At 44.5% G+C, this 19,061-nt stretch overlaps 1 protein-coding gene across 1 annotated transcript in view; it reads left to right on the top strand.

The window, feature by feature from the left end:
- Positions 1-12,714, top strand: part of strn (striatin, calmodulin binding protein) — a 97,728-nt gene extending 85,014 nt beyond the window's left edge. Inside the window, exons 12-19 of the mRNA XM_056279708.1 lie at positions 561-608; positions 2,082-2,203; positions 2,997-3,164; positions 5,094-5,234; positions 6,146-6,247; positions 6,347-6,433; positions 9,216-9,653; positions 11,855-12,714. Of these exons, the coding sequence (XP_056135683.1) occupies positions 561-608; positions 2,082-2,203; positions 2,997-3,164; positions 5,094-5,234; positions 6,146-6,247; positions 6,347-6,433; positions 9,216-9,385 (838 nt within the window). The 3' untranslated portion in view covers positions 9,386-9,653; positions 11,855-12,714. The remainder of the gene's footprint in view (positions 1-560; positions 609-2,081; positions 2,204-2,996; positions 3,165-5,093; positions 5,235-6,145; positions 6,248-6,346; positions 6,434-9,215; positions 9,654-11,854) is intronic.
- Positions 12,715-19,061: the final 6,347 nt, after the last annotated feature.

Genomic DNA, 19,061 nt, shown 5'->3' on the forward strand with positions numbered 1-19,061 from the left:
AACAAGAACGAAGAAAAAAAATCATGCAGAAATTTTTTTATATTCAAAGAAATTGCAATTTTTCTCACATTTCGAGTTGGAGAGGTCAAGAAAAATGGCTGATGGAGAACAACATGTAAACCGTGGACACGAGAACACCAGCATCGTATAAGCTTTCATTAACCTTCTATCTTTTTTCTCGTAACTTCATTTACATCTATTTGACGCTACTCACACTTCCTCCACATACTCCGAAAAATGCTCTGCTGTCATGCCATTATTGGCTGTTAGTCCAGTCAAACTCCCTCCCCTCACAAAATCCTATCCGACCACTCTATTTCATTCATATATATACATCAAATGATGGAAGTTTGCGGTGCTCTGATGCTGTTAATGGGATCTTTAAAGCACACCGGGTTCCCTTCCAGGCGGCCGTTCAGATTTGTAAAGGGTTCAGACATGCGAATTGAAGCCAAGAGAGGGGTTTAAAACACATTTAACGTGGCGGTGGCGGTCTTGTTCTACCCGCTGTGCTACACGACTCGTTTTAAAATCCTTACATGATCTGTTTTTGTCCTCAGGTGTGCTGCTCTTGACGTGGAACCAATCTATACCTTCAGAGCCCATTGGTGAGTTGGTCTCTGTGACAGACTGTTCTCTATTAGACCGTCACCCTGACAGACACTCTGAACACCGTGTGTGATTTATTTATTATCCAAATCCTCATCATAACAAAGGCCCGACGCTCAATCACTACTTCCTTTGAGCTCGACATTGAGCAGCAGTTTTAAAAGTCACAACACTTCAATTTAATTTTCCATGTGTTATCCTTAAGGTGCTTGCAGAGTGCTGAAAACAGGAAGCAGACACGTACACATGCAGACAATCTGCAGGACGGCATGCAGACTTTTGGCTTTCATAAATGAGCATACTCCAAGCATTCTGAAAGCATACCAACTCCTTTTCATAGACTATATTTCCCATAATATGTGCACAAAATGGACGGCACGGTGGCGCAGTGGTTAGCATGGTCGCCTCACAGCAAGCAGATCTTGGGTTCGAGCCCTGGGATAGTCCAGCCTTGAGGGTCGTCCCGGGTTGTCCTCTTGTGTGGAGTTTGTATTTTCTCCCCATGTCTGCGTGGGTTTCCTCCGGGTGCTCCGGTTTCCTCCCACAGTCCAAAGACTTGTAGGTCAGGTGAATCAGCCGTATTACATTGTCCCTAGGTGTGAATGTGTGTGTGTGTGTGTGTGTGTGTGTGTGTGTGTGTGTGTGTGTGTGTGTGTGTGTGTGTGTGTGTGTGTGTGTGTGTGTGTGTGTGTGTGTGTGTGTGTGTGTGTGTGTGTGTGTGTGTGTGTGTGTGTGTGTTGGCCCTGTGATGGACTGGCGGCTTGTCCAGGGTGTCTCCCCGCCTGCCGCCCAATGACTGCTGGGATAGGCTCCAGCATCCCCGCGGCCCTGAGTAAGGATAAGCAGTTTGGATAATGAATGAATTAACGTGCACAAAATGCAAATTGGAGTCTTTTTTTCAGGAGGAAGAACTGATAAATAAAGGAGGGGAGTTAATTTGCCCCTGGGCCACTGCAAAAAGGGCAGTGGGGAGCTGGTACACAATGTCTTTACAGTCTTTTTGTTACAAGTCATAAGGATTTTAGTATTTCATCAGACCTATCCAGTGTGCCTTTCCTCAAAAGTTTTCTCCGCTTCTACTGCCGTCTGACATAAGGTTGTTCTTGGTGTGAGGCGGGCAAACCGAAGCATTTTTGGTGTAACACATAGTCCGACTGATAGCAGGCGGAAGACGGGTGGGCGACAGGTCCACACAGACACAACAAATGACAGCTGTGCGGACTCCCCATAGTGGACGTCCACTCGTCTGCTGTGCAGACCCTGCGGATGTCTATACGTGTACTTTTTTAGCCAGCGTGCAGTGCAAAACCCCTTCAGTTCTCTCACATACGGCCCAAAGTGTCAGTAGCTGCAGGCTGCAAGGAGGTTATCATTATTAAAGGGCTGCAACACCGTTGCAGAAATGGTACCAACATGACAATCCTAGTGCATTGTGAATGTGGCCATTACAACTCTCATGGTGTCTTCCACAGTGGTGCAGTGTTGTGCGTAACAATGAGCTCTACCGGCGAGCAGTGCTTCAGCGGGGGGATGGACGGTACTATCCAGAGCTGGAACACCCCCAATCCCAACATCGACCCCTATGACTCATATGGTACGCTACAATTAGACCTGAGATTAGTTTTTTTCTAATCTAAATTCTCAGCAACACATTTCATTTTTTTGTGAATGACACTCCAGTCTAGTGAGCCATTCAGTATTTTTGCTGTGCTAGACTTTTAGAGAAGGGTGGCATAGTGGTCTAATTCGTCGCTTACCAACACGGGGATCACTGGTTCGAATCCCCGTGTTACCTCCAGCTTGGTCGGGCATCCCTATAGACACAATTGGCTGTGTCTGCGGGTGGGATGCTGGATGTGGGTATGTGTCCTGGTCGCTGCACTAGTGCCTCCTCTGGTCGGTCGGGGCGCCTGTTCGGAGGGGGAGGGGGAACTGGGGGGAATAGCGTGATCCTCCCACAATGCTACATCCCCTTGGCAAAACTCCTCACTATCAGGGGAAAAGAAGCAGCTGGCGACTCCACATGTATCAGAGGAGGCATGTGGTAGTCTGCAGCCCTCCCCAGATTGGCAGAGGGGGTGGAGCAATGACCGGGACAGCTTGGAAGAGTAGGGTAATTGGCCCAAGTACAATTGGGGAGAAAAATGGGGAAAACCCCCCCCCTCCCAAAGAAAATGACTTTTAGAGCTTTTAGAGAAGCCAAATAAACTAGAAATACTGTTATAGAGGGATTCCCTTTTTAAGTTTGTTGGATATTGGGATAAGATAATTGAGTGTGAAGAAGATGGTCTTTTTGCTCTCTATCCATTATTCAAATGTTCATGTTCACAATTTATTTCTGACATAATTCTGTCTAATTTCTCACCTTCCTTGCTCGATTACGAAAGAGCCCTCTGTCCTGCGGGGGTCACTGGGTGGCCACACAGACTCTGTGTGGGGTCTGGCATACAGCTCCCCGCACCACCGCCTCCTCTCCTGCTCGGCAGATGGAACGGTCCGCCTCTGGAACGCCGCTGACATCACGCCGGCTCTGGCCATTTTTAATGAGAAAGGAGGTAAAAATTATCCCTCTTTTGTTCCAGACAAAAATGACTGAGGAAGAAGGTAAAGCTGTCCTCTCCGTTCCAAACTAACCATTTACAGGAATTAAGACTGAGTACATTCCCTGCTGTCAGTTTCACAAAAAAAGCTCACATCTCTAAAAAAATAGGTTCAGAAGAATGGCTTTAACTTAAAATTAATTCTTCTTCATAGTGCGATTATTTGCACTTTTAATGAGCTATAATGGTTCCTGAAATTGCTAAACCGAGAGTTTATTTAGTTTAATTTAATGTTTCAAATTGAGGCCAAACCCTTAAAATAGGGCCTGAATGTCAAGGCTTCCCTATCGTAACGCCAGGATGAGAAACTGCTCACAGCTAAAGGTTTTCAGCCTTATAAAACATGAAGAAAGCAGATGCTGTGATTCATGCACACAGTTGCTGTAACAGATGTTTCTTGCTAAGAAAGCCCCCCCACCAACATTTCACAGAACATGTGATCAAGCATCATCTGACGATACATTGGTACAACACTTGCACTGTTTTAGCTTGGCTGTAAAAAACGGTGTTGGTATGTCTGAGCAAGTGTTGTAGTCGAGTCACTAAACCTCGAGTCCGAGTCGAGTCTCGAGTCCTCAGTGTTTGAGTCCGAGTCCCCAAAGAAGAGGTCGAGTCCGAGTCATCAAGGTTGAGTCTGAGTCGGGGCGTCTCTTTAGGCATCTTAGCACTAACTGTTACTGAACATGAGGGTATGCACGTGGATCCGCATGTAGGTGGAACACACGTGCCTGCCCTGGCACAAAACTGAATAATGTTACGGTATTAATATAGCCATCAATATCTTATGCCAAATTATTAGGGGCTATTACAAAAAACTAACAAAAACAAAAAAACAGTCTTTATCAATTAACAAGTCCGAGTCCTCATCTCCAACTTCCGAGTCCGAATGCAATCAACGCTCCAGTCCGAGTCATCAGTGCTCAAGTCCAAGTCGAGTCACAAGTCCTGAAAATCAGGACTTGAGTTGGACTTGAGTCCAAGTCCTGGACTCGAGTACTACAACACTGGTTGGAGCTGACTGATGGTCCTCTAAAATCTGGTTACGAGAACCACACAGAACACAAATCAATCTAAGAGACTCTCTTGTGCGTAATATGTTTAGTATCTCTGATAACTCCAAGGTTTAAGTATCTTTTTGATGTCAGCCATTTTTATCCATTGAACTTCCTGTATTTTTAAATCTGTTTTGGTGAAATTATTGGACTGGCTCTGTATTTGGTTTTCTGTTAGCACTTTTATGTTCTTTTATCCATCTTGTGCAGTGGAAGCCATGTGCCACTAAGAGATTCGTATGTGAGTTTTTTTATTCTTAATTCCAACGCCAACACTTCAAACATCTGGTTTCACTGATCAGTCCTCCTGTCTGGGTGAAGGTGTGTTAACCAGTGAAACCAGTTGGTGTACTGTTGGATTAGAATGAAAACCTGCATGCTCCCGGCTCTCCGTGACATGTGATTGAGTACCACTGATCTAAATTTAAGGCGGCAGTATACTCGAAGCAAAGCACAGCTTTTAGGACCCGTTTCGAACAAGAGATGACCAAAAATATGTGGTGTGGTGCAGTTTATGCAAGCACTTCATGCAAACAGCCCGCCAGTTCGCTATCAGTTCATACACCTCCCCGTGTCTGCAAATGGTCCAAATATCACATGATTTGTGCTGTCACAGTTGATCAGTGCCTTGATTAACCATGCCTAGCTGCCATGTAGTCATTCTGGGCCCTCCAGTAGGGTTGAGTGATATAATGAAGAACAAAGTTTGTACTTAATATACCGATGATGCTGATGGGGACATGTTAGCCAGTGTTTCTCTTTAGAAAAGCTCTTTCATCATTTCAAATATACAGCGCCCACTATAGTGCTAAGATGTCGCTGTCTGTTTCAGAGCTTGGTGTGCCAACCTCAGTGGACCTAGTGTCCAGTGAGACCTCCCACATGGTGACATCATTCAGAACTGGCCACATTGGACTCTACAACATGGAGACCCAGCAGCTTGTCCTCAAGCTTGAGTCAGCTGGCTCACCAGGTAAACCCACTGCAAACCAGACCGACAGCTAGGGCCCTACTGTTGTACCCGTTCAAGGTGCAAATCGCAGCTTTTCACTGGATAAGTCACATTTTCCTGAGGCTTAATGATGTCTTCCCATCACACTGTGCCTTTTGATATTATGGTGACTCGCTGTGCACAGAAGCAGTAGCAGATGTCATTGGTTGTCCAGTTGCACGCTGCAATTTTAGCATCAAGGATGACCGCCGTTTGCTCCACCTGCCTGCTCGAACTAAATTAACAGCGCATTGCACATGGCACAATCAATATTTGTGCCATTTTCCTCACTTTAATTAATGGAGGCACTCCCAAATAGACCACCTTGTCTCCATATAGGCCTAGGTTTCTGCCTCCTAAAAGGCTGAATGAATGGTTAACTACCAGGATTACACCTACCCACCTGTGTTAATTGAAAGAAGCTGGTTGCTGCACTAGCGCCTCCTCTAGTTGGTTGGGGGCGCCTGTTCAGAGGGGAGGGGAAACTGGGTGAAAAGAAGCGGCTGGCGACTCCACATGTATTGGAGAAGGCACGCGGTAGTCTACAGCCCTCCCCGGATCGGCAGAGGGGGTGGAGCAGCGATCAGGACGGCTCGGAAGAGTGGTGTGAATGGCCAAATACAATTGGGAGAAAAAGGGGTGAAAATCCCAAAAAAAAAAAAAATACCTAATTTTTGAAGATTGTATCCTGTTGTTTCTAACTGACAATTTATTGAAAAATACCCCTACCTGGGTTTTATGGCATAAATAGAGGGTCTTTTTCTATGATTATTCCGTGACAACTGGAAGGTTTGTTTCATCTGTTGTTAGGGTGCTGTGATAGATTGATGACTAATCGGGTTAATGTTGCCTTTTGTACACACACACACACACACACACACACACACACACAGAGGCCCCATGCAAGATCAACAAAGTGCTGAGCCACCCCACCCTGCCAATCACCATCACCGCCCAGGAAGACCGACATATCCAGTTCTTCGACAATAACACAGGTACAGCACGATTTGTGTCTCTGTGTATGTTTGTCGGTCTGTCTCTCTCTGTATGTCATGTGAAAAGAAATAACGGGGGTCTTTGTTTTGCGTTTGAAGGTAAATTGATCCACTCCATGGTTGCCCATCTGGACGCGGTCACAAGTTTAGCTGTGGATCCCAATGGGCTGTACCTCATGTCTGGAAGTAAGTTTTCATCCAAAGGTTTGCTGAGGTTGTATGCAGCCGTGGACCTGACATGATATCTAAATAATTTCTTTGAGTGTTTTTAGCTATATTCTTTAAGATGTATATGCAATAAGAGTCCCTTTTCATTTCGTACTTTTTCTATCACTGGCGTACTTAAAATAATAGCTCATCAAGTGCTCCAATAATGAATGCCTTTGTCGTTACTCATTTTAATGGTTACCGCCTATGTGCCAACTGCCAGGGTGTCCGGGTAGCGTAGTGGTCTATTCTGTTGCCTACCAACACAGGGATCGCCAGTTCAAATCCCTGTGTTACATCCGGCTTGATCGGATGTCCTACAGACACAATTGGCTGTGTCTGCGGGTGGAAAGCCGGATGAGGGTATGCTTCCTGGTCGCTGCACTAGCGCCTCCTCTGGTCGGTCGGGGTGTCTGTTCAAGGGAGAGGGGGAACTGGGGTGAATAGCACGATCCTCCCACGCGCTTCGCCCCCTGGCGAAACTCCTCACTGTCAGGTGAAATGAAGCGGGTGGCGACTCCACATGTATCAGAGGAGGCATGTGGCAGTCTGTAGCCCTCCCCGGATCGGCAGAGGGGGTGGAGCAGCGACCGGGACAGCTCAGAAGAGTGGGGTAATTGGCTAACTACAACTGGGGAGAAAAGGGGGGAAAATTCCCCCCCAAAAAAGAAGAAGTGCCAACTGCCACATTTTACCAGTAGAAGACAAGAGTTCTCCCCTCGGTGATCTACCAATGCACAGTGTTTGAATTAGGCATTCAGAGAAAGTCAACAGGTGTGCAGGGCTGTGTAGTGTGACATATAGTGCATCCTTCATAATGCTTTCAGCGGCAGCGAAATGAATTTGAAGCCAAAGTTCTGTTTTGTTTTTAGTCAGTATAGCTAATATTATACATTTAAAATGGTCCACAATGGGTTTATGTCATTCACTTAGTATATATACTACTCTCTTTATGCTCAAATTCTGGTTTATCACCCTCGCTGCTACTAGTTTCAGCTTTGCCATGTTGGCACCTCTGGTGACTGCCTGGTAGGACTTTTCGAGGGTGCGCTGGTGATTCTGTTCCATTTGAATGGATCTGGACTTGTCAAACACCAATAGTTATCAGTATCATCATAGGTGTCATTGAATTAAACAGAAACGGTGATCCTCAGGATTGTAGCTTTAAACTTGTCTAATCTTTCTGTTCTCAGTGGTATCATTTTAGATCTTAAAGTACAGTATTTAGTATTTGAAAGTCAAGAGAATATGTATACCCATTTTTTCATTTGTTAAACTGGTGCTCCAAGCAGGTTAAAAACCACCACAGGAGTTATTAGTGTATACTGTTTATGTGGACCTGTTCATTCAATGGTGGTATTATTTTTGTTTGCTGTATGTTTTACTTCTTTGCGCTTTACATCATACAACATGTGTGGTATTAAATTCTCTTTTGGGTTTGTATCAAGCGTTTCAGAAAGCATCTACATTGAAGAAACACATGCAAGAAATATTAGTGAATAAAATTTATAGAAAAGAGAAGAAAGAGAGAGAGTTTGAACAATGTAAGCTTGGGTTTCCTATAGATACAAGGACATGCAGAAGGGTCAGTTCAGGGAACAAAGCTCCACAGTAACTAGCGAAGCTAGCGGTCATGTCTCATGTCTGTGAACAGTAAACTATGTTTTAGGTTAGCATCAACCCGTCCCTGAGTCAGAGACTGTTAGCGGAGTTGGGAGTTGTAACAGGAGACGGGAGATTCTACGGACTGTTAAATAGTCAGAAACTAATCTGTGATGTGTTGGCTGACCAACACTTCGGTAGGATGACTCATTATGAGAATGATCATTTTTGGCCCTACACTCAACCGACGTTACTGGCAGACCTGGATCTTAAGGTGTTTTCTTGCATTTTTTAAGACTTACACAGGCTCTAAAAGAAACCCATGAAGGAAAATAAATTCCTTGCCAGAAAGATTACGGTTAAATCAAAGGATATATCTGGGATGACCAGGTAGCGTGGCGGTCTATTGCGTTGCCTACCAACACGGGGATCGCCAGTTCGAATCCTCGTGTTACCTCCGGCTTGGTCGGGCATCCCTACAGACACAATTGGCCGTGCCTGTGGGTGGGAAGCTGGATGTGGGTATGTGTCCTGGTCGTTGCACTAGTGCCTCCTCTGGTCAGTCGGGGCATCTGTTCGGGGGGAGGGGGCGGCTCGTCGCTGTCAGGTGAAAAGAAGCGGCTGGCAACTCCATGTGCATCGGAGGAGGCATGTGGTAGTCTGCAGCCCTCCCCGGATTGGCAGAGGGGGTGGAGCAGCGACCGGAATAGCTCAGAGGAGTGGTGTAATTGGCCTGATACAATTGGGGAGAAAAAGGGGGGAGGGAAATAAAAAAAAGGATATATCAAATTATTCATATTATTTAGAGTATAGTACCCATTTTCTTTTCGGTGAAGGTAAATTCAGTTGTGTTAATCTGCATCATCCATATGAGATGTTCTCAGCAGGGTAAAACAGTCTTCAGAGTTACTTGCAAAAAAATTAACTCAAACCTGTGTAGTGCATGGTAATGTAATGATGATCACCAAACCCTGCTTACTGTTGTTGTTGCTCAGTATAACAAACTACAAATTCTACCTATATATTTTATTTTGCTATTTTAACATGTTTGAAATAAAACCAATATCAATATCACATTACTCTTTTTCTTTTTTTCTGTCTTCTCTCTCTCTCTCTCTCTCTCTCTCTCTCTCTCTCTCTCTCTCTCTCTCTCTCTCAGGCCATGACTGCTCGATCCGCCTCTGGAACATGGAGAGTAAGACGTGCATCCAGGAGTTCACGGCACACCGCAAGAAGTTCGACGAGTCAATCCACGACGTGGCGTTCCACCCCACCAAGTGTTACATCGGCAGCGCTGGGGCCGACGCGCTCGCCAAAGTCTTTGTATGATGCAATGACCCACACAGAACCAAGGACCAAGAATTCAGATTCAGAGGAGAGGCCCGCATGGGAGAGAGGACAGGTGGAAAAGTTTTGTCACCTTGTTGGCTTTGGGGTCTGGACATTAAGGAGAAGAAAAAAAAGCAGAAACAGGAAATAAAAGGAAAGATAAGTCGGAGAACGGATTGACTCGGGGGTGAAATTGGGCTGACCCGGGCTGGCCTGGGAGTTCAAACCAACCCCACGGATGGGATGGAGAACAGTCAGGAGCCCCTCAGTACGCTTACTAATTATTAGTATTATTATTATTAATTGTGTTTATGTGGTGACAGATACACAAACACACACACACACAACTACGCTGCTCTTTGTCCCATGACTAAAGACCCCACACATTGTGCGAAACCGGCCATCATAAGGCCGTCTCGGACATTATTTCCTCGACGTGGGCAAATTGTTCGCCGTAAATGGTGGTCGGCTGTCAGGGGTGAGTCAGCGTGACGGTGTTAGAGACAGCCGGGAGTACTGTCTTGGGCTCCGATGACGTTCTAGCACTGTCTGGAAAAACTACACCTATGACGTGGTCCTGTGAGGGGCCAGTAGGAGCATGGTAGAAAATGACGAAATCCATAGCGTTTGTGATTAACAGAATATATAGCTGCCTATTTTTAACAAAAGGATCACACTGCTCAATACTCTCTCGCTTTCTGTGTGTGCGTGCGCGCGCGCGAGCGTGTGTTTGTGTGCGTGCGTGCATGTGTGTATTCCCCTTGGGGAATCTACGAGAGTCATCCATGAGTCTTAAATATCTTGGGCTGTCACTGTACCTCAAGTTCATTTTGGAAAATGGCCAACCCATGTTGTCTCTCCTGTTTGAGTTACTCGAGACAAAAACCACCGCCGTCGTCGATCCATCTGCATGTTTTGTCCATTGTGACTCTCCATGGGACCAGGTCGCCTTTTTTGCCGCGGCCACACCATCGGCCAACGTGGATCGTTCATCATCGTTTGTGTAACCTTACGGTAGTCTCGCATCAAACTCGTACATTTTGTCAAGAGGGTGTACCCAGAGTTTTTTTTTTTCCTGTCATATAGTGTAAACGTACAAAGATGGCCACAATCTTAAAGTATGTGGGGGGCCTTCACCTGATCACTGCACCCCCCCCACACACACACACACAATGGCTCATACCCACAAATCCACACTCTCACTTGCACATATACATACATAAACATACGTCTCACACACACACTCACAAAATAAAACCACACACACGAACTTATGCAGTCCAGTTACTACCAGTGTCGCTGCAGTTGTTTTGATTTCATGAAAGTGCCTTTTTTGTCTCCAGAAAAAAAGTCGTAGACCATGTAAGGCCCAGTGAATGACTCGTATTACCTACTTCAACAGAAATGACTGGAGAGAGGCCAGGTCGGCTGTTATGATTTTCAAATAGCAGAAAAATGTCTTGTTTTCTTTGGAACATAGTACAGTTCTCACCAGAAGTCGTATCCCACAAGGCAAAAGCTTCAGTACATCTAACACAGAACATGAGACTTGGTCGGAGGCTGAAGGCTCTTATACAACATAAGAGGTCTCCTGAAGGTCAGACATTCAGTAAAGTCAAGTTTGGCTATTGACTGACCTCAGGAACCAAACTTAATTTCAATTTCTGTTCTCAAAAGTGATGTTTAGTTTACCCCTGGGGCCTGAAGAGCTTCAAAAAGGTTTTTCGTTTTACTCCCTATAATATTCCTCTTTCTAATCTGCTGAAGCGAGAACAGGGGGACTGGGTATTGCAGCAGCTGTGATTCTTCATCGTTCCTTAAAGATGCCATGTGTAATGTTTAATTTTTCTTGAAGAAGAGCGTGACTAGTAAATATCAGCAGAAGCTGCTGAATTGCAGTCATTGAAATGAAGTAAACCACTCACCCCCCACATGTCCGCATGTAGGAACTCCAGGGTGGCATCCACGTGGATGCTCTCAGTAACGTTCAGCTGGCTGAGGACTGCAGCAGTCAATCAAGGGCCATTTACTGTTTCAGTCAGCATTACTCAGCAGCTTCTTTCCTATATCTACTTGTTAGGTTTAGGGTTCATATGATCATGAAAAACCAGGAAAACTCAATAAATTTGAAAATAGAATTTCCAGGCTATGGAGAAGTTATGGAAAATCTGGGAAAATTATAGGAATCTCATCAAAGTAGCAGCAACCTTGTTAAGGACTTATTTGCCAATTAGAAAACAAAGATGAAAAAGACTCAGTTAAAAAGTGCTATGTATCCTTAAAAAAACTTCTTTTTGTACAAGGAAATTAAGCTGAAGTTTATGGGAGAGGTCATGGGAAAGTTGCTGAAAAAACGATGAACCATACTTAAAGAAGGCCAAACTATTACACATGGCGACATTTTAAGGGAGTTAAAGGTACACTAAGCAATTTCCTGTATGACCCCCCCCCTTTTTTTTCCCTCCCCAGTTGTACTTGGCCAATTACCTTATTTTCCGAGCCGTCCCTGTTGCTGCTCCACCCCCTCTTGCTGATCCGGGGAGGGCTGCAGACTACCACGTACCTCCTCCGATACATGTGGCGTCGCCAGCCGCTTCTTTTCACCTGACAGTGAGGAGTTTCGCCAGGGGGACGTACCATGTGGGAGGATCACACTATTCCCCCCAGTTCCCCCTCCCCCAAACAGGCGCCCCGACCGACCAGAGGAGGCGCTAGTGCAGCGACCAGGACACATACCCTCATCTGCCTTCCCACCCGCAGACACAGGCAATTGTGTCTGTCGGGACGCCCGACCAAGCCGGATTCCCGTATGATTTTTTACCCCCGAAGATTCGTCCTCGCCTTCTAAAACAGGCGATATGACACCGGCCTCCAAAAAAGTGAAGTGGCACAAGAACATGCAGATGGTAAAGGCGTGGGTGAGAACAAGAATGATTTGATTGGTTTGTTACCTATCCAACATAAAACAGGCAACCTCGGCATCGCTTCCGAATCCTTTGTCTGTTTTTAGACCTCCATCTTGAAGAGGCCACATCAATATTCACCTTCGTTTTCTGCCTTCGTTGGTTTTGAAGTTTCCTCCTTTGGTCTTTTTTCTTCTTTTTAGGCCTAATATTTTCAGACTCTCACGTCGTCTGCCGATCACTGTATAACTAGCCACTCACTGTACCGAGCAGACAAGGGACTTCCTGAAACAGCGGTAGCTTTAGCCAATCATTGCAAAGCTCTTTTTGACTTCTACGGAGAGTAAGCACTTCTGGTCACATGGTCTGAACATTGCCGCCTTCGTGACAGGGGGACCTGCGCAATGTTGAATAAAATAGCTTATTTTGAACCTATGAATCATTTTCAGTCTTGATCTACTGTGAGTTTACATTATTTAAAACACATTTAATATATATTCGTTTTTAAATATACATGTTTTTTGGCCTAAAAAAATCGCTTAGTGGTTCTTTATAATTCTTCTTTTGACCCCCCCTCTTTTCACAGCATAGGTGAGAGGTGAGAGGTCAAGGTCTGAACCTGCCAGGGAGTCAGTGTTGTGCTTAAAGACACTTGGGCAGGTCGAACACTTGGAATAGTGAGGGACCCTTCAGTTACAGAACAGTCTCAGAACACGAGGACTGGCTTTAGACACAAAAAGGCACCTTCTCTTGATTATTGGTAAGATGTTGAAGATAGTTTCCTCCAACAAAACTGTTGAGTCAATATCCTGGCCCCCAAATGTTCTGTACAAAGCAGCAGTAGAAATTGGCTTCACCTCTAAATTACCCCCCAGTGACAGAGATACATGGAAGATGAAAATATGCGACACTTGTGTGTTTTTTTTTATTCTGGTAAATGGTAACGAGAGACACAGAGTGCATGTGAGAGTAAGTGAGTGACAGTATGTGTGTGTGTGTGTGAGAGAGAGAGTGAGCGTGTGTGAGAGGGTGTGCGAGAGAGAGAGTGATTGTGTGTGTGTGTGAGAGAGTGTGAGTGTGTGTGTGAGAGGGTGTGAGAGTGTGTGTGTGAGAGAGTGTATGTGAAAAAGAGAGTGTGTGAGAGAGCGTGAGTGTATGAGAAAGTGAGTGTGAGAGAGTGAATGAGAGTGTATGTGAGAGAGAGAGTGAGTGAGAGAGAGGGTGAGTGATTGAGTGAGAGAGAGTGAGAGTTGGTGAGGATGACACCAAATGACGTAGCCAGTTAGACGTACTGTGGCCGTTGTGATATTCCGTTGTCAAGGCGACACAAGACGGCGGTGCTTGTGATGTGTTAACACTGTCAGATTTTCTGTACCAATGACCTGTAAGCTCAGTCCAGATGTGATTGTCACCTGATTTGTTGCTAACAATAGACCTCTGAAGTGATTGCGTCAGTATAAATTTGTCAGAGTACATCCAGTTTTTTTTAGTTTTTTTTTTTAGCCATAATGAAAGGGACTTCTGGATCCTGTAAGCCAGTCACCCTGTCCTTAACATGTGTTGTATATTTTAAGTCACTATGACACACGTATATGTTTACATTGTGAATACACTGTTTATTTTCAGACATTTGCATTGGTTTTAAAAGATGTAATGCTAACAGCCATGGTGTGGATATCGCATCCTACCTCTCTGATAAACACGTCTTTCCTCCCCCAGCTGGACCTGGCTGGGCCTTGTAATCCAGGCTAAGATATCCTACATGTCCAGATCCGTAGAGGCTTTCAGCCCTGGCATGCCTCTGTTTTCATCTTTAAGAAAGATGTCGTAACATTTGCTGTGACCAAACAACCCAGTGGCGAGCAGCAGTGGAAGGAAGAGTCAGAAAATACGAATAATTTAACCTTTTCAATTCCAACTTCAAACCCCTGCAGAATCCACCTCAACACATTAAGAAATGCAGAGTTGTGGCATAATCCAAATTAAGATAATCATGGCTATGGGGCGTCCGGGTATTCCGGTCTATTCCGTTGCCTACCAACACGGCGATAGCTGGATCGAATCCCCGTGTTACCTCCGGCTTGGTCGGGCGTCCCTACAGACACAATTGGCCGTGTCTGCGGGTGGGGAGCCGGATGTGGGTATGTGTCCTGATCGCTGCACTAGCGCCTCCTCTGGTCGGTCGGTCGGTGCGCCTGTTCGGAGGGAAGGGGAACTGGGGGAGAATAGTGTGATCCTTCCACGCGCTACGCATCCCTGGCGAAACACCTGGCTGTCAGGTGAAACGAAGCGGCTGGCGACTCTACACGTGTTGGTGGAGGAGGCTTGTGGTAGTCCGCAGCCCTCCCCGGATCGGCAGGGGGGGTGGAGAAGCGACCGGGTCGGCTCGGGAGAGAGGGGTAATTGGCCAGGTACAATTGGGGAGAAAAGGGGGGAATCAATAATAATGATAATAATAATCGTGACTATGCATTGTTTTCCATTTGGTGCTTAAAAGCTAATGCGTCCGGAATCCAGTATTTGGGCGTCAGTATGACGACACACTTCAGAGGTCTGTTGCAGATCACATCCATCCGTTTGTTCCCAGCGTCGGCGGACGTTGTCGTGGCGTTGAGCCTTGTATTGAAAACATGCTGCTTCCCCCCTTCCGTATGTTTTACTTATATCGTGTATTTATTATGCTTTTAAGTTCCGCTCAAGCCAAAACGGTCAACCGAGTGTGGTCTTCACACACACATCCAGCTAAAATCTGCAGCGTTGGAAAGTTTTGTTTTGTTTTTGTTTGTTTTTTCTGAAAATGACTCGTTGACTAATGCTGAAAGCAGCTTTTTGAAAAGGCAGTGCGACGGACAGCTTTGTTGCTACGCCTGGTTAGCTCCCCGGTTAGGCGCAGAGCTAAGGTTTGCTAACTGCACACACTACACACTCAGCACGGTGGCTGAAACTGTACTTTTTGTAATTATTTTGAATGAATACTAGTATTTTATTTACGATTTGTGTTCAGTGAAAAGATATACTATTGTATGAAAGCCTTTTTTAAGCTCTGTTTTACTTGAAGAGTGTAGTGGTTCCTTTGGGATTGGTGTAAACTGCTTTATTTTCTGGTGTGGGTTGTAGAGATGCTAGCGGTATCAACAGCATACAGTGAAATGCCTTCACCTCTGAGCGCTGCGGAACATTTTGCTTTTTACCAAATGTGGCCATCACACACGTGTACACACACACACACACACACACACACACACACACACAGACACGGTGTCCTGAGAAGGTGAAAGGTGAACATTTTGGTGTGCTTGTGTTGAAAAAAAAAACATTTTTTGTTTTTGTTTTATATATACATATATATCACCTTCAGATAGAATTATTAAAATAATCGATATAAAGAAGGGAAACAAAATGTGCACAGCTTTTTTTTAGTATTCTCATATCTATTTATAAGCCCTGCATAAAGTTACGAATTAGTGGAAGAAACCGTGACGCTAAGTCGAGTGTTGCTGTTGTCATGGCAATGTTCTCCACATTCTCACTACTACTACTGCTACTACTACTACTACCACACACACACACACACACACACACACACACACACACACACACACACACACACACACACACTCCAGAGGCAAGACAGCTTTAGTGCCCCCTGTTGGTGTGGAAGACCCACTGTAGTAGTCAGTAGTGCTACAGCAGGGTGGGGTTTCCTAAACTTTCCTGTGTTTCCATGCAGGTTACTGTGCAGTATGTTGCTGGCAACACAGTCTGTCTTTTAGATTTCAGTGCTCTTTGTGTGTCTGTATAGACGGTCATTCGATAGAGCCGGTCATAGCAGAATAGTTTTACCTCGTGTTCATAATGTCACACAAGATGCTTACATTACAATGCACAAGATAAGTGGTTCAGAAATAGTAGCCGATATTAGTACATGTAACTAAACATAAAAGTTGGATGTCATTTTTGAAATTTGTGTTCGGTGAAAATACTCGTGTCTTCTCGGGCCAGCAGTAGTATTGATTCAGTTCACTACCAAAAACGAAACTACGACTCACCAAACATATTTGGCCTATGGGAGAGTGAATGTGCACTTTGCTACATGGTTTAAGTTTTCTGTATAGTAATGTCTTTGACCCTATAACTTTCAGTTGTATAGAGAATCTATGGCGAGAGATTATAATTGCTAAATTGATTGTACATAAAGTACATACAATTATTGTTGTCATAGTTTATTCTCTTTTCATGACCTACTCTTTCTGAAGTGAGAGAGTGACAGATTTAACAACAATAAAGAAATATGTTGTATATCAGCCTGGTAATGTGTGTGTGTAATGAGCTGTAATATTATTTTAAGTTTTATTCTACAGGAGAAATCAAACATACACACATGCCACCGAGGACTGTTTTGTTTCTCTTCATTATTTAGTTAGGACTTTAGTAAAAGGGGCTCAGATGAGAGCAAGTTACAAAATAAAACATGATTCACAAATATTTCGCCATCTCAAATACATCACCGGTGACAACAGCATAAATACTTTGGTGTATTTATTTATTTATGATGAATTATGAGTACTTCTACATGCCTAAAAAGCCTAAAGATGCTATAAATAAGATAAAATAAAATATGAATATATAATATATAAATATACATGCTAAAAATGCTAATGCCTAAAGAGCAAGACCAGAGACAATATGTCACCAAAAGAAGCCAAAATAAAATTTCACTATTAGCTAAAATGTCTCTGTATAGCTCAGTCAGAGTTACAGTCTATGGGAAGTACATGGAGCATCCTCCCCCATCCATTACCACTGGACAGCATCATCCCATTCAACATCACCCGTCAAGCGCCACCGAGTCCTGGAAAAAAGGAGTTCAGCTCAAAACATGCCACCTTGAAAACAGGAATTACGAGGCCAAGTTCTACATTTTGCATGAAAGAGAAAATAAAAACTAGTTTTGTTCCCATTATGTGAAAAATCCAGCTAATACACAGATGGCAGACAGTCTGCGGGAGTCTGTCAAAACCTTCCCCTATAGTAGGGCTGCAATAATTCAATATTCAAGTTTCCGTTTTATTAGTCATATGTAGATTAACACAGGGTCAACAATGCAATTAAATATACTGGACGAGAGTTAGGTCAGCTCTGCAGTAAAAAAAAGTCATAATATGAAAATCTATAGTAAGAATATGGAGAAATAAAAAACTAAACATAATAAATAGAATATAAGAGCAGTATACATATGTAAAGTGAGATCTATGTACATAAGCGTGGCAAGTGAATTGCACAGAGGGTATACATCAGTCCTGGTTTAATAGCGGCAGTCCGTGGAATAGTTCAATATTATCGAAACGGTGCAGCCAGCAGATGAGCAGATAGGCAATGAGAGGTATACCTAAATTTGTGAGTTTCGAAGCCTGATGGCCTGGTGGTAAAAACTGTTTTAAGTCTGGCGGTGTGTGCAGCCATGCTCCTGTATCATCTACCAGATGGCAGTGAGGAGAGCAGTCTGCATGCTGGGTGGCTGTGGTCTTTGATGATACTGTGTGCCTTCTGCCGGCGCTGCTGCTGGAAGATGTCCTGACTGGCAGAGAGTCTGTTGCCAGTGATGTGCTGTGCCGCTTTCACTACTCTGTAGTGATTTACGACTGTGGGCAGAGCAATTTCCGTACCAGACTGTGATGCAGACAGTCTGCAAGCTCTCAATGGTGCATCTGTAGAAGTTTGTGAGGATGCTGGCGTTCATACCAGACTTCCTTAGTCTCCTCAGGAAAGGAGCCACTGGCGAACTTTCTTGACAACAGTGTCTCTGTGTAGGGTCCAGGGGCCTCATGTATCAATCATCACTATGAACAAATTTGTGCGTACACACCCATGGGATTTTTTTTAAGCCCTGTAGTTTGTCTCAGAGACCAGTGTAGAACCTGGGTAACACCTGAATTTAGACACCGATTGGCTAACACTGATGTCTTTGCAGGCCTGGGTGATTGCTTGTTGTAGGAGGTAGACAATAGATGTTAGGAGGAAGGAATTACAAATAACCATCATGCTTTACTGCTGACTGTCAGACAATCTTGAGGGCTGAGAAAGTCCATGGGTGTGTACGCACACATTGGCCCATAGTAACGACTGATACATGAGGCCCCAGCAGAGGTCATTAGCATGACGACATTGAAATTGTCATTAAGGTGATGTACAACTCTCATGGTGACATACCATTTTGTTGCCTAAATTCATAATAATGAGAATGTATTACTTAAAAGTTCTCACTGAGATATTTGAAGGAGCATTATTTGAAAACTAGTTTTGGTTGACTATTGTACTTTTGTTGGAGTCTTAAACATGGTGTATCGTGATATCACAATATCGTGTACAATTTCCTGTGTTCATGATGGTTTTCCATATCCATTCATCCATCCATCCATTATCCGAACCGGTTATCCTGCTCTCAGGGTCGCGGGGATGCTGGAGCCTATCTATCCCAGCAGTCATTGGGCGGCAGGCGGGGAGACACCCTGGACAGGTCGGCAGGCCATCCGTCAACAGTAAGCAATAAGGAAGACTCTGCAAATAATACCCACTGTGGTGTAAACTGCATCCAGGGTGAGTATAAATTTGACTTGAATGTCTTCTTTAAGTTAACATTGTTTGGAAGAAAAATGTGAATGGCCTTAATCATGGCACCAGCCCGCCCGTTAACGGGGCAGGTGCCGTCCAACCGAAGGCCGGCGACAGACACACGCGTCATGTGACAATGGTCATGTGACCATAACAAGGAA

Source organism: Lampris incognitus, chromosome 5 (assembly GCF_029633865.1).
Source record: "Lampris incognitus isolate fLamInc1 chromosome 5, fLamInc1.hap2, whole genome shotgun sequence".
Classification (NCBI taxonomy): Eukaryota; Metazoa; Chordata; class Actinopteri; order Lampriformes; family Lampridae; genus Lampris; species Lampris incognitus.